Source organism: Echeneis naucrates, chromosome 6 (assembly GCF_900963305.1).
Source record: "Echeneis naucrates chromosome 6, fEcheNa1.1, whole genome shotgun sequence".
Classification (NCBI taxonomy): Eukaryota; Metazoa; Chordata; class Actinopteri; order Carangiformes; family Echeneidae; genus Echeneis; species Echeneis naucrates.
In genome coordinates, this window is record NC_042516.1 from 2,005,384 (window position 1) to 2,020,798 (window position 15,415).

The 15,415-nt window shown below is 37.5% G+C and overlaps 1 protein-coding gene across 3 annotated transcripts in view; it reads right to left on the reverse strand.

The window, feature by feature from the left end:
* Positions 1 to 14,511, reverse strand: part of ascc3 (activating signal cointegrator 1 complex subunit 3) — a 139,260-nt gene extending 124,749 nt beyond the window's left edge. The window contains exons 1-4 of one of the 3 annotated variants that reach the window (XM_029503813.1): positions 14,461 to 14,511; positions 13,634 to 13,750; positions 10,830 to 10,980; positions 6,626 to 7,203 (exon numbers count right to left, since the gene is read on the reverse strand). In XM_029503813.1, the coding sequence (XP_029359673.1) occupies positions 6,626 to 7,203; positions 10,830 to 10,980; positions 13,634 to 13,723 (819 nt within the window). In that variant the 5' untranslated portion in view covers positions 13,724 to 13,750; positions 14,461 to 14,511. Of the gene's footprint in view, positions 1 to 6,625; positions 7,204 to 10,829; positions 10,981 to 13,633; positions 13,751 to 14,460 lie in introns of those variants that run through there. The other 2 variants (XM_029503814.1, XM_029503815.1) reach the window with 2 other exon arrangements.
* Between the last annotated feature and the right edge of the window lie 904 nt (positions 14,512 to 15,415).

Below are 15,415 nucleotides of genomic sequence, written 5' to 3' on the forward strand. Positions count from 1 at the left end.
CTACATGAACCAAAATTGTATCATGGTGAGCTGCACAAAAAAGGAAGTGAGAGTGACTTCCTGTCACTCTCAAGGACAATGCCTCATAGACGAATAAACTCCTACAATTTTGGTCCAAGTGATTTCATATTCACTGAGTATCATCTTTACACCTCGAATATAATTATCTATAAAAATCTTTTTTGACAATTATTCGTAAGGAGGGGCAGCACGGTGACATAGAGGTTAGCACTGTTACCCCACAAGAACACCGCCCTCAACCAGTGTGAGCTGAGATTTGCTCCAGCACCCCCTCGACCTGGAAACAGATAAGCAGTTGAAGATGGACGAATGAATGAATGAATGAATGAATGAATGAATGAATGAACGAAAGAACGAACGAACTCCTGAGGAGCGTGGTGTGGCACTAATTTCGATGAGTCGCCATAAAAGTGCGCGGAACACGAGCATACAAACTTTCAAGCTGCCCCAAATTTGTTACACATTATCAGGGTCCCACCCTGAACATACCACTCTGTTATCACTGAGTGACACGCAAAGTGCCACCTACTGGATACATGATATCAGCTTAATACATAATATGATTTCACAATATTTACAGTGCGTGTCTCCACATTCTACACTATAACATGAGCTCAGATTGATGGGAGTTTCTCTTCTCACTCACTCAAAAGTAGTTCCTTATAACTCCAGCATAAATTGTCCAATCTGCCCTAAATTTTGCACACTTGTTCACATTATTAGTCCGAACAAGTTCACGTGTCAATACTGAGTCACATAGAGAGTGCCACCTTCTGGACACAAGAGGTCGTCCTCATTACCCAAACATTATCCAATTGCTGAGATATTTACAGGACATGTTTTCTACATTATAAACTTCCACATGATGTAAAACTGATGGTTGCTCTCTAGGGGAAGTTAAAGTTGACGTATGAATAATATAAATGAAACAAAAAGAGCAGTTTAATAGTATTGGGCTTCTCTGTTCAGTCACAGATGTCCAGGTGCCAGCTGCTAATTCAACAGCCAGCTACTGTTAAATTTGAACGTCCTAAGAATTCTAGCGTTGATAGGAGGCTGTTACTAGGCTTTTAACCAAACAATGTGATGACCTCAATGTTATTAAGAACAATTTATCACAGCACTTTGGAATATCTGATGAGTTATCTTTATTCAGGCCCAGGCCAAATCACATGACCATCTTTTGAATTGGAAAACAACTGAGTATGGTCTGAATTGCTTCAAGTCTATGTGAAGTTTTAATTAGTACACCTGAGTTTCAGTACCAACACCATAACAATTGTTTTCATATTCACAATTGTGATAGCAATTTACATATTTCTGACCTTTTCTCGTGAAACTAAAGAAAATAATTTTAAGAAACTGAATTTTCTTAAAAAGTGATTAAAATTGAAAAGCTGTTGGTGCACTAGAGATGAAAAACCAGACCAAGGGTCAAATGGTCATCTTCTGAAGATCATTGAATGGACACAAAGCAAAACTGTGAACCAAAAAAGCTTCCATAATGTAATGATAAGAGTTCATCTCTGTAGTCATATTTTATTGTTCATTATATTCTAAAATTGACATCAACAGTTATCATTCAGGACTCTCATACCTTAAAAGCAAATTCCCAGGTTAGTGAAGAGTGAGGGTGATGGCATGACGATGACAGTGTGTAGATGAAAATGAGTTCAAGCCTCGGTACAGTACTCACTCTTACAGTCCAAAACGTTGTGCAGCCACAAGGATTCAAGGGTTTCTGACACCTATCACCATGTTTGTCTCTCGTGCGTATACGTATATTCAATCTTTTACATACATTTTCACATAATCATTGCATACACAAACACGCACACCAGTGCTTGGCCCTTCTCTGACGTCTCATTTTCGTTAACAAAAATCAGAAATCCCAAGCTCTATTCCAGTCTTGCAAATAATTATAATTAATATGAGGCTGCTGGAACATTCAACATCAAATTCCCTTCCCAATCAGCATTCATTGTAACGTCTATCCACCGTACCAACCTCCCTTGGCTGCTCAGCAACTGCCACTAAATGTCAGCAATCCAGGGTCACAAGTGAGAAATAATAAGAGGCAGCTTCTCTCCATTTTCAGCTTTAATGGCACAGAGAGCAGAGCCTTTAAACTTAACTGCTGGATTTGGAGTGAAACAGAGGTAGATTCATGGAAAATCTGCAGGTGCATTCACTCTCTTTCAAACACATACACACACAGGGCATTCTACATCTAGAGATGTCAGTGGGAGAGTTCACTTCACTAAATGTCAACTACGTGAGGAACATTGGAACCAACTATAACAAGCTGAAGTTGTACAATTCTGCCTTCACTGTAAAGCAATTGATGAAAATGAAAGGGATAGACAAGATGAAAGCGGAGTATAAAGGAGACAGAAGAAGAGAAAATACTGTGGGGAAAGAATGATGGAGCAAATTCTTCATTTACAAGTAAATGTAAAAGATGTCAATCCCTGTGGCTTTAACAAGATGAGACCTCAGAAACTTGATACTAAGCTTTATTAGAGCTGTAACCCGGAAATACTAGTCTTATTAATTTGTGCTGGATGATTATTACGTTATCATCATTATTAACTGTCCTATGCCATGGTTTAAACTGCTGTGTGGTGGAAAGGGCTAGAAACATAAAACTTGATCCACTAACTCAAAGTGATGTGCAAATGCCTCCTGAGAAAAATCATCAGTCAACTCGTTGGTAGACCAGAGATAAAGACTCATAAAAACAAACAAATACATTGTTCCTCATGGCGTACATTCTAATGATTGACACATAAGTCCATCTTGATGTCTGCAACAAGCTCCTGGAACCATAGTAATTCACCGCATGGTAAAAACAAACTGATAAATAGACTTTTTTGGACAACAACTCTATTAACTCCAAATTTGGTATACATCCTTGTGAGACTGTAGGCCAATTCCATTATAAATTAATTTCAAAAACATGGCTATCAATCAAAACCCTGAGCATGACCAGAGTTGAGCAGGAAACTGGCCAGGACTCATTCACATTCTGCCCAACCACTGTTGATTTTTTCCAGACTATGCTCGGGAATAAGACTTGTAAACTTAAACCCGTCCCAAAAAAGAACAAGAAAGTCTACCTTGAGACCTTGAGCCATTGCTCAATGTGATCTGGAACAAGCTAGAAATTGGCATAATTGGATATGTGAACACTTCCACCACCTGGTATAGCTGTATGTTTCAAGTTTAGCAAAATAGATGTATTCTACAAAAAGTCTTGCCATTATATAAAAATTGATTTTTAAAATGCTTGTGGAATCGTAGCTGTAATGCCTGAAACAGCATAGTATCACAACTGCATCCCAATATTTTAGAAATCACATCCAATACAAACCACAAATACACAAATATATTTAGTGGCAGCTTTTGTTTACATTTTTAAACATTAAAAAGTAACAAATGCTAAAACATCATCAAAACACAAACACATTACAAATGAGGACAAAGGACCAATAGCTGTACTGGGTTTCATTGCTGCATGCTCATTCATCTTCTACCACTTCCTGGTCACGGGGGACACTGGAGTCAATCCCAGCTCACACTGGGCGAGGGACAGGGTACACCCTGGACAGATTGCCAGTCAATCACAGGGCCAACACACAGGCACAGGGAGAACATGCAGACTCCACACAGAAAGGTCTCAGGCCCGGGACTGAACCTGCAACCTTATTGTTGTGAGGCAACAGTGCTAATCACTATGCAGCTGTGCTGCCCTGTTGCATGCTCACTCTTGAAATATCAGGAACTACCAAATATATTATCATCTGAGCTGTGACATCTTTCAGAGCACAGATTAAACACACCTGTCAACTGTTAAGATCAATGCTGATAAACCAGAAGCTCTGCAACTACACTGAGTTTGAATTTCACAAGCATAATAATGAAAGAGTGACTGTAAATTAGACAAGGCTGATCAGAGTGGTTAACGGGTATCTCTCTGTGTCCTGCCTTTCTGTATTTGAAGGTGATTACATTGTTCCCCACAATTATGTTTGTGTCCCCTCTAGACACAAACATAACAGCAGTTCAAAAAGGCATTAATATATTTTATTTGTGGAATGACATGCAGTGTATTACATACACACAGTAGATAATGCATATACATGTGTCAGGTGTTGGTAAGTGTTGATCTGAAGTCAGTTTGGTAAAATCTGTGTACTACGAAGCCATTTCATTTGAAAGGGAGATTTGCAAAAAAAAAAAAAAAAAAGTTTAACTAGCTCCAAAACTCCAGTAGTAGTTCAATTCTGCAGGAAAACCACAGAAACGCTTTGTTCAATGATCATTTGTCACAATGTTAATACTGAAAAACAACTGCAGGTCATGGTTCAGAAGTACGAAGTCTATCTTAAATTGCTAATGTCATATAAGCAAGAGTTTAGTGGGAAGAATGCTACCTGGACAGTTACAAGTCAGCAGACATTGCTTTGTTGGACTTATTGTAACTAAAGAAACATTCACTTCATTTGCAGTTTTACACTGGTGTTTCTTGCTTCACAAATTGTCTTTAACAAGTGATGACAGTGGCATGAGCTCACAAACTGACAGCCAAGTTTCATTTCAACCTATCATAAAGTTACTGACAGAATTAACATTAAAAGTGACAGCTGGTACAATGGACTGTGACCAAATCATTGTTCAAATGTTAGACCTTTTTAGTGATTCAGAATTGCCATGCCTCATTATGGCTGTTTCCCTAGTTGGGGAAAAAAAAAGAGAGGAAAAAAAAAATAAAATAAAATCAAACTACAAGTGACCAGTGTGTCAGAGATGAAACAGGCTTTCGTAAGATGACTTAAAGACATGTCAACTATTAAACTGATCCTACTGTAAGCAACCCCTCCAAGCAGACATGAAGAAGATGTCTGACAAGTGAATTGACAAGAGACTTTAATAAATAGTTTTTTTTTTTTTTCCCCCTTTCTTTTTCAGTTAGCTTAAAATCATTCATTTGGACAGTAAAATCATAAATTCATGAAATTGCATTTTGATGAAGGCTGGGTGATAAAACGATAACGATAAACATCGCAAAAATTATTTTCCTCGATACAAACATAAGATATGGTTGATAGAACTCATTCCGTCCATGTCCGATTAGGTTGACACACACAGAGAGAGTAGGTGATGCAGCTAGCTTAAACGTAAGCACACGTGCTTCTGCCTGAAAATGGTCTTCATTTTCAGGCAGAGTCTTCATAGACAAATACAAGTCCAGTTGCCTACGAATCAACTTTGAGACAGATAGCATCAGACATGCAACCTTGTTCAGATGGGGAAAACACTGAATTAAAGCATTTAATTAGCGTACTGGAACCATTCTACGTAATGCCAAGCAGGTCAAACCTTACCACAAAAGGTGTTGCCATCCATTTTCCAGGTTAATAGTGAGACAAGATACTGTTACATTGTATCGTGAATAAATTATTTAAATTTGACAATAAGGCCTTAGTGTTGTAAGTTGCATACAACTAATGGAAATTCTATTACTAAGATAAATCACAGACCATCTTATGAAATCATTCATTCATATGCAACCGCTGAGCCCAGCTAAACTTTCTGGCAAGGGTGTGGTGGAAGACCCTGGATGTTACCAATTTATTCCAGAACTTCTTTGTAAGATTAGAATTAAAACATTTAATGTGCTTTCATGGCATAAACTCATTGATACTAGAGTAGGTGAGACTAGATTGTCTAAAAATGGCAGGGCCAAGATTGAGAGTTGAATCGCAACCTTTAATTTTAAAAAGAATTTGGAGAATCTAGTCTTAATTTATCTTGGAAGCACAATCTGGGCATATATTAAGCATTGCTGTCCTTTTCAAATCATGGTTATTCTGTGTTCTATCATTATTCAACATTGAAATTTCCATGTTTAATGTTTAATTTAATGATTCAACCCTAACCCTGTTTGATAGCTTGTTATTAAAAACCAAAACCAAACAGAAAAAAAGAATATACTCTAATGAAGAGGAGTTGAAAATACAGACCTGATAAACCATAAGGAACCATAAGGAAAAGGTTAACTCTGAGGTAATAAATCATGTCAGAAGTAGGGACATTTTCCAATCGACTTCAGACATCCATTTTATATATACAGTTTATGTCCAAGACCTAGAACATGGCTACATTCTTTAAGACAGAAAGTGCTCAAAATGAAAAAAGTCGTGCATCTTCTTACTTGAGCATGGACCTCAGAACTAGCTGTCTATATACTAAGGCAAGAAAGTGGACAGCTTTCTTTTTTTTAATCTGAAAAAAATGGATGTCAAATAAATTGAAAGCTTAACAATGTAAATGAAGGAAAATATTAATTAATGTGAGCCCAGGTCTAAGGTGGAGTAGCTTTCATTGTTGAGAAGCTAGTTAGGGTTCCTCAGCACATATCAAAAATAATATGCCACCAGATATCAGATACGGAAGACAAAAAAGGATGAGAGAACCTACATCTTTTCTGAGTCTGCATTGGCATCCTGTGTCAGTACCTGGTAAACTTGTATTAGTTTTCAACCTGCATATGAAAAAGCCCCAAAAACAATTTATCAGACGCAGTATTTCTGACACAAACCTCATTCTGCAGCTCGTCATCACTTTTGTGGGAGGCCAGCATCTCAAACAAGGACATGCACAGCTCCTCTGGACTGGATGAGATCATGTTTCCTCCACTCATATACTTCTCCACCTCTGTCCTGAGAATAGCTCCATCTGCAAAACTCGAGCATCTCGGGGCACCCGAAACCTCTTCCTCATGGGTGACTTTTCTCCCGCTCTGCTGATTGTTGATCAAGTTGATAAATTCCAAACTTGTGTTTTCCATGTGCATACCAGAGTGGGGCAGGTCCTTCAGCGGATCCAACGCGTAGCAGTCATATGAGAAGACAATGTTACATCCAAAGCTGGAGCGTTGTTGGGGGTTGTGACATGAGCTCTGGGTCTGAATAAAACCCTCAACATGAGAATTTTCAAATGGAGCCACGAGCTGAGCCACACAGTTACAGGAGGCTTCAGCTGCAGTTGCGGGAAAGGGACCAAACATCTGTTTAATGGCCCAAGTCTCCTCAGTGCCCACATGGTCTTTGTTGTGGAAGGTCTCAAAAAGAAAAACAGCAGCGCTTTGGATGGCCTCCTGTCCATGTTCACTCCCCACTGTGATGCAAGAGATAATATATTTACACTTTCATGTCATGATTGCAAAGGTCAATAAAGCCAGAGTCAGGTTTAGCGATTTGGGCACAGGCAAATCAACAAATGAGCCCTTTCTTGTTGAGTTTTCTCATCTACACCCTAATTAGTCTTTGGTGGAAGAAATGTCTTTTACTGTCAGGTAGAAAGGCACCAAGTGCTGCACTGCAGTTCAGCAAAGAGCCTAAAGATGCTTAAATGTAACCTTTGATAACACCAACTACTCTAATTGCTAGATTAGTAGACCTACCAAAGCACCATCCAGGGTTTTGTTAAAGAAATAGTACTTGCATAATGTTATCAGTGTAGCATTTTCTGTGTCCTATAGTTTTAGTTTCCCTGTCTGTGTTTTGCTCAGTCACTTCCCTCCCTAGTTGGCAAGCATCAGTTAAGACTGTTTCTGACAAAAGCCAAAATGAAAACTGAACAGCCAATTAAAAGTGATGTATTTATGTGTATATGTATTTACATTACTGATCACAACAATCCCTAGACCATTTTTGATTTCCATTAGTAATACCTTGACAGCAGTTTTGTATGGTTATTAAGTCAGGGCTGTGAACTATTCATAGCTCCAGAAAACAATCAGTTCTTCTTAGTAAAGGCTATGACAAGAGATCATTGTTTAAGGGCCCTGCATCTCATTTCAATGAGGTCCAAACAATTAATTTTTAGCCAGAACTGTACTTAACTAAAAAGCTATTTTAAGTAATTGTCCAATTAGAAGGAAAAAATGTCACAAAGACAGAAAGAGAATCCATTGGAGAAGAACAAACAGATAAAAAGGATTTAAAGCAATTAATAACGGTCTGGCAGCATCTACCTCATTGCTGCACATAGCAGAATATAAGAGCTGCTTTCATCCTCTTTGGAGTGTACTTACAAGCTACTTTTTATTTGGATCAAGGCACATTGACAGAGAGCAGGTTCAAAACATGAAGCAACACAGAGCATCACAAAACAAACATTACTCGACTCCAATGAAACAAATACTACTAGGAAAAAATAAAACTTAACTTGAAAAACGTGAAAAGCTGAATGTTTTTTGTGCAAGCTTTGTAATTAACTTTTTAAGTTCAGCTAAGCCTTGAGGTCACTGAGTAGGCATTACAGCATGTACAGCAGGCTATCAAGCACCTCCCATTTCTTGACAGAAAATGCAGTTTTTAATTTGTTAATCACCATAATATTCTTTTTGTAATTCCTGGATGTTCACTACACATCCATGAGCCAATTAAATTCACTCCCACTGAAGACACTGAACAGCAGTTAAAATAACAGCATGTCAATTCAATGAGCAATCTGCATCCTCCTGCCTTTAATTTATTCAATTTTATGACTCATAGCACCTTGAAAAACTAATCAGAGTTTGGTGTTGGATTGTTATTTTAAATGTCATTATTGCCTATGACTGGATGGGCAAAAACACTTACTTTTTTAAAATTTCTGAAGATTTGAAAGGGAGAGTCTTCCTGTGCTTTACATTTTTTCTGACCTGAAGCTGCAGCCAAAATGATGCAGAAGTAGCTTCAGTAAAATCTCTAAAGGCCAGATATAAACCTAATGGGGCACATCCCATCTACTGGGAGCACTTGAATGTCAGGGACAAACCAGGTTTGAGAACCTGCTAGAGAGTTGCCCAACAAGACCCAAAACTGTAATCACTACCAAGGGGCTTCCACAAAGGAATAAATTCAGAGTCTGAGCACGTTTTAAATGAGCAATCTTAGTCTTTGATCTTTAGTAAATTAGCAAAAATTACTAAAAAAAAATGCTTTCACATCAGTGTTACTTTCGTCACAGAAATGTTATTATCTAAATCATAAAAAAAAAAAAAAAAAAAAACGAATGAAAACTTATGATTTGCCTAAATTAAGGTTTGTTTCAAGTCAAAACACTCAAAGTCATGTGCCTGGGCCATCCGTAACGTAGTTGGTATAGCACGCACCCCATAAAAAGGAAGCTAGGAAGTCAACGTCAATCCTGTCATACAGTATCAATCCTCTCTTTCTCTCCAAACTGTTCAATCTAATAAAGCCCCAAAAAAAAAAGACGTGTCTGTATTGCATGTTTTAGCCTTAACGTCCTCTCCTTTTCATACAAAGACATTACTTTTAGGGTTTTCTTTAACATTATATGTAATTATACTTAATTTCACTTAACTTTGACCTGTAAGTCTCTTACACACACACAGACACACACACCGCATTATATCTGGCTGACTATTACTCATATTTCAGTGGCTAAATGGTTATATATGGTGTGCAAAAGGTGGAGCATGCATAAGTCACTGTAGCATAAGAAGCTGGATCTTCAGCTTCAAAAAGGGAGAACATGCAAACTCTGCACAGAAAGGACCCAGGCTGGGATCCAAACCCGCTACCGTCTTATTGTGGGGCAACAGTGCTGTATGTATTATGGGATGCAGTTAAGAAAGAGGGAGAACAAGTGACGTTTTTGCAGCAAGCTGTGTAAGATTCCAACAGTACAACTTTCTGAGGTCTGATATAATTTATGGTTTTTCTCATTATCAGTTCAAACACCTATCACCAATTCTTACCAAATGCAGACAATAGCCTCTTCAAATACCTTTCATGCCTAACTGTACAAGGATGTACAATTAATAGGGCAAAGAAAAAGATTATGATGCAATTAAAGGAAAGCAAAACAAACGTTCACAACAGTCAGATTGGCCATAAGGACTCCCAGGACAAATACCTGTGGGCTGGACTGCTATGATAAATTTTAAGTGTTTTTATCTACCCTCTCTATGCCTGTAACTGGATTAGTCTAATATATAGAGCCATCCCTGCAATGGAATTCACACAAGGAACAGACAGCCAGTGGAGTGACTGGTTCCTATTTTACTTAATCGTGTCTTAGTTTTAAACTAAAGTGTAATGGTAATATAACAGTTGGCAAACTTGAAAAGATCTGTGTACATCAAACTCTGCCACAGTAAATATGTATTTGGATTTTAATTGCAACCAGATTGCTCTTCTACAGGATACAGTGGTATTTTGTCTCACAGGTAGAACAGGTTGGGGGTCTTTCTGTGCGGAGTTTGCATTCTCCCTGCACCTATATTGATTTTCTCATAATACTCCAGTTTCCACCGACAATCCAGAGATGGACCATGTTGTTTATGTTAAATTGTGATTTGCATTGCCCATGTGGGCGTGAATGTTTGTCTCTCTATGTTGGCCCTGTGATAGACTGTCAACTTGACCAGGTTGTAACCTGTCTTTACCCAATGGGATTACTATAGCTCCAGCACACCACAACCATACATGGACAAACTGTGTAGATGATGGATGGATAGATGATTTGTTGTAAACATATGTAACTGTCAACAATTACAAAACGTGTTATTTACCAAATTACTTCATCTTTACTTCATTACTTCATGCAATGCAATATCAACTTGTCATGACCACAGCAGCACTCAGCAATTTCATGGTGTTACACACTTGCGGGCTAAGTAAGGTAAGGCTGCAGTCTAAAAGTAGCAATGTATTCACCGCTAACACAAACGCATGAAAGTACATTGAAATAAATGACAATGGATTTGTGGCTGAGGAGTTAATTACCGATCTGTTTGGCTGCCAGAAGGAGGTTTTTCAGTTCTTGACTGGCAGCTCGGTTCTTAGCTTTGTCCTGATGTTCGGTACAGAAACAGACAATCTTCTGCCAAGTCAGGCCCTCATTGGCAAACAGTTCCTGTCTCTTCTGACGTTTGGTCTAACATGAATTACATGGAGAAACACAATCACATTTCAAGAAGAGAAACAGCACTTACTACTCTAATAGTCTCAGGTATTTCAAAATGGCCATATACCCTTGGAAAAGGTGTGCTGCAATAGTTTATCAGTGGTGTGCAAATACTTCAGAATAACAGGCTAGGTTACACTCAGTGTGATACTGATACAGACATAATGCAGTGTAGCTTTGTACACACATCTAAATAATGCAATAATTTCAAGTGCCAAGAGTAAAGCCCACTTGTAAAGTAGTAAACAGTTTTCTATACAATTAATAAAATAATATTAAAATGAGACACTGAAAAGTGGTCTTCACATTGCAGTTGAACAAGTATGCTCATTAGTTTTGGAGAAAAGACCATACTAATGAGCAACTGTTTTTCTGCTCTAAAATTATAAATAATCTCTTCCTAATAGACCAGGCCTGACTTCAGGTTCCAAGGTGAGGATTCTAACACAACGGCTCAATCTGCAAACTATCATCTTGTAAAACTTATCATTCTTCCCCTGCACGTTTTTGCCTCAAGGAATTTGGTGGTCTGCTAAGGTATATACTATATATGTAAAAGTTTATGTAGGTTCCAGGTCTAAAAATTGGAACTGTTTGCCTTAACCATGCATCCTATCTAATAACCTTTTAAGGGCTGACTGTATTGGAGTCTATGTGAAAATTGCCCTATTTCTTATTAAATAAGGAGCCCATTAAATGTTTGCCAAATGAGTTTATGGTCTCTGGCTTTCATTTCAAACTTTTTCAATACAAAATACATTTTGTTTAATAATGGTCACACTTAAAGTATTCTACACCATAAAGCAAGGTAGACATAAGGGCAGCAGTTCCCAACCTTTTTTGCGCCACGGACCAGTTTAATGTCAGACAATATTTCCACGGACCGGCCTTTAAGGTATGGTGGATAAATGCAACAAAATAAAATGATACAATTGGCATAAAAACAGTGCTATTTTCTAAATTTCATAATAAACGTGAATCCGCTGTGCACTCGTATGTAACTTTCTTATAGTTTCTTATAGTTTGGGGGGAAAAAAGGGAAAAAAGGTTTTGTCATGAATGCTGACATATCAATGTGAAATTTGCTACTAAATTTATTGGGAGGAAGAGATGGGTAATAAACTGAAATGAAATATCAACACCAAGTGTTGGGCTACCAAATGTTGCTGGAACAGCTTTAATGCTCTCAATCATTGATTGTACTAGTCTCTGGATTCTACTGGAAAGATCATCATGTTTGAGTACGTTGCACCCCAAGTGTTTACAGCGTGTGGAGCTGTTCTCAACAAAAAAAAAAAAATAATTAACTAATTAATTCATAATGTAAATATAACAAGACTTAAAAAAAAGAAATTGATAATGAAGATTTAGCAACTCCTCAGAAGAAATTGTCAGAAAGGTTCAAAATTCAAATACACATCTCCACTGACACAAGGTACATACTTAAACAGGTGGTTGTCGCTAGGTAACTCTTTGGAAAGAATTCAGTTCTTTCCATAAACAAAGAGGAGTATGTAATTTAAAATACATAAAGTTTTGAATAAATTACAAATATATGAAACAACAACAAATTAGGAATATAGTGCAATGACAGTCATATGTTGCTGCAGTAAAACTACAAAAATTAGGCTGTAGTAGAGAAACCAATCAGAGGCACAGGAAAGCAGTAGTTTTAGACACGGTATTAAAATCTGAAAGTGGCTCAAATTGGGGATGTTTGAAATTATAGTGAACTTGTTTCTATCTGTGTATAAATGTTAAATGCACAATGTTGGCTTTCTCTGGTGCTGTCTCAAGGTAGTACCAGCTGACTCATTTCAAAAGATTTAAAAATCTGTTACTGTTCTAATGTTCTTCAAGGAGATCAGAGATTATATTTCTACATCATTACTGATAAATTTATAAAGTGGCAGCAGCAATCTAAAAAGTAACTGGGAGCCAGTGGTAAGATTTAAGGCCAGAAATAATGTGCTCTGCTCTCTTCATTCTTGTCAGTGACAGGTCTCTGGATTAAGCACCCACTTTATAGAAGAAAACAAATTGGCTCACTCAAAATTTGGTTGTGAAACAGGATAGATGAAGCACAGGGAAAGGATGAAGCCACTAAGAGTAAGGACACATGATCAACTGAAAAACTTATACAGTATATATTGTTCCTCTATGCCATAAAGAACACAAAATCTCAAATAAATCAAGGAGCTACACTGTTGAACTAGGCAACAAATTCCCTATTAACATAAACAAACACACTCGTTCATTTTGACTCATCCTTACAACCAATTTCTCATTGGTTAAGGATATACTCAGATCTTCAGGTAGCAAACAATTCAGCAGGACATTTCTAAGGTATTCACAAAATGAAGTCAAAAGTTTCATTTGATAAAAGGGTATAGTGATGAATGTAATACATCTCTGTGTACACACTTAATAATTTGATCAAGTTTGTGATGTAAAACTACTTTATAGTTTCAGCAGTGTTGCTGCAGCAGGGCTGTTAAGCAGTGGGACAAAAAATTTAATTCAGAAAGCTGTTTTGGATTCCTTTTTGGGCTACTGAAAGTCAATGCTCTATTGTCAATATAGAGCAATATAAAAAAAATGTCCACTTCTCCAATCGTCTCACCTTCAGATCATTGGGGTTATTGCTGAAGTCTTCCTTTTTGCTGACATGGGAAAAGGAACGCAGTGCACCTGTGAGACGAGGAGGAGACATTGTTCATCCGCAGTTCTCCGGTTTATCCTTGTGACAAAAGACAAAAAAAAAAACAAACAAACAAGCTATTAATTGTGAATAGCAATATAGTGTCTTTTGTTTAGCATAGCACTTACGTGACAGCACGTGTCTATGAACACGCTAAACTACATCCAGCCTAAAGTTCAAAATGAGACTCACAAGTCTTGTCAAGCTGATTTAGCATATGTGTATGTGTATGTGTATATGTATGTGTATATTTTGATAAGCTCGGCATTACAGTCAGCCCAAGTAAAACAAAATGTATCTGTATGCATCTATTGGGAAAAAACAGCGTTAATGGTTAGATTATAATTTGAGTCCTTGTAAGCGTCAAATTATTCTTATTTTTTGTGAATCGATTGATGTAAGACGAAAAACTGTCCTCTAAAACGTAGTTAATTTGATTCAAGGCAAGGGCGCTATTAAAAGTCTGTGTTTAATCGATCCTAACGCTGTCTGAAGACAGAAAGGAAAGGCACACACCAGAAGCGACGTGTTACATGTAAATTATTTCTGGATGAACGCGAGGTGTTTCATGCCACTTCTACTTACTTCCAACACAACTACATACACGATGCTCACTAACGTTGTGTAACAGTGTGTTGCACTAGCTAATACTAACCTGTCAGCATAACTGCCACTTTGCACTGTTAGGACCTGCAAATCTGAAATGAATTTAGATAAATTAGAAGCTATAAAAGGAGGTGAAACTTTACCTTTCAGTAGTTTCCTATCCATATGGCTAGTGTGAACTGCTATGATCGTCGGAACACCGGCAAATGTCAACAGAAGTGACGTAACGCCGGTTACATTGGGCATTGTAGTTTATATATGTTTCCTACTTGCTCTCCGGTATAACCGAGAGGACTACATTACCCAGTTCGTCAGCGCTGCGTCACACCATTTAATGTCCGTTTTACGTTGAGTCATTTTCCTATTTTTGATGCCATAAGAAAAAATAAATAAATGAATCGCTTATGAATAAGAAAACAAAAGCGGATTTAATCCTGACCCTGTAAACCAACTACAAAAACGTTCATTTATTGATGTTTGACAGTTCATCTTTTTCTAATTAATTTCCCCCTTCAGAATTGAGACAGCAAAGCGCTACCGACTAAATAATAATCTCGGTCCAGGTGCTTGAACCTTTTGCTCTCCTATAATGAAGTGCCCTTAAAAAATAAGGAAAGAAAATATTTTTTTTATATTTATATCTAGATATTTAAAGAGAGAGATATATGCGTGTGTAGATATATATATATATGTGTGTGTGTGTGTGTGGACAAATAACATATAAATATACTGTTAGTTTTCATTTTATATTGATAGTGATCTTGATGCCAATCTTGACACAATTTGCTGCTACATCAATGAACTATTTAGGCTAGGCCGTTGGCAGCAGATATAGATTAGCCAACTAGCTATCGCAGTGATCCATTTTGCAAACGTTAGTAAATCAATCATATGGTACAGGTAATAGCTAGATTGTAGATCTAATAGCTAATGTTAGCGCTTGCTTACTATCGCTCTCTGTCCTTTGAAATCAAATAAATGGTTACCGAAGATTGCACAGGCTGTTTGGGGTTTTCTGGTGAGCGTACATTCTTATGTACTTAAACAGTACTAACTGCATAGAGGACAAAGGACGGAGAAGGAGTCTACCAAATCTCT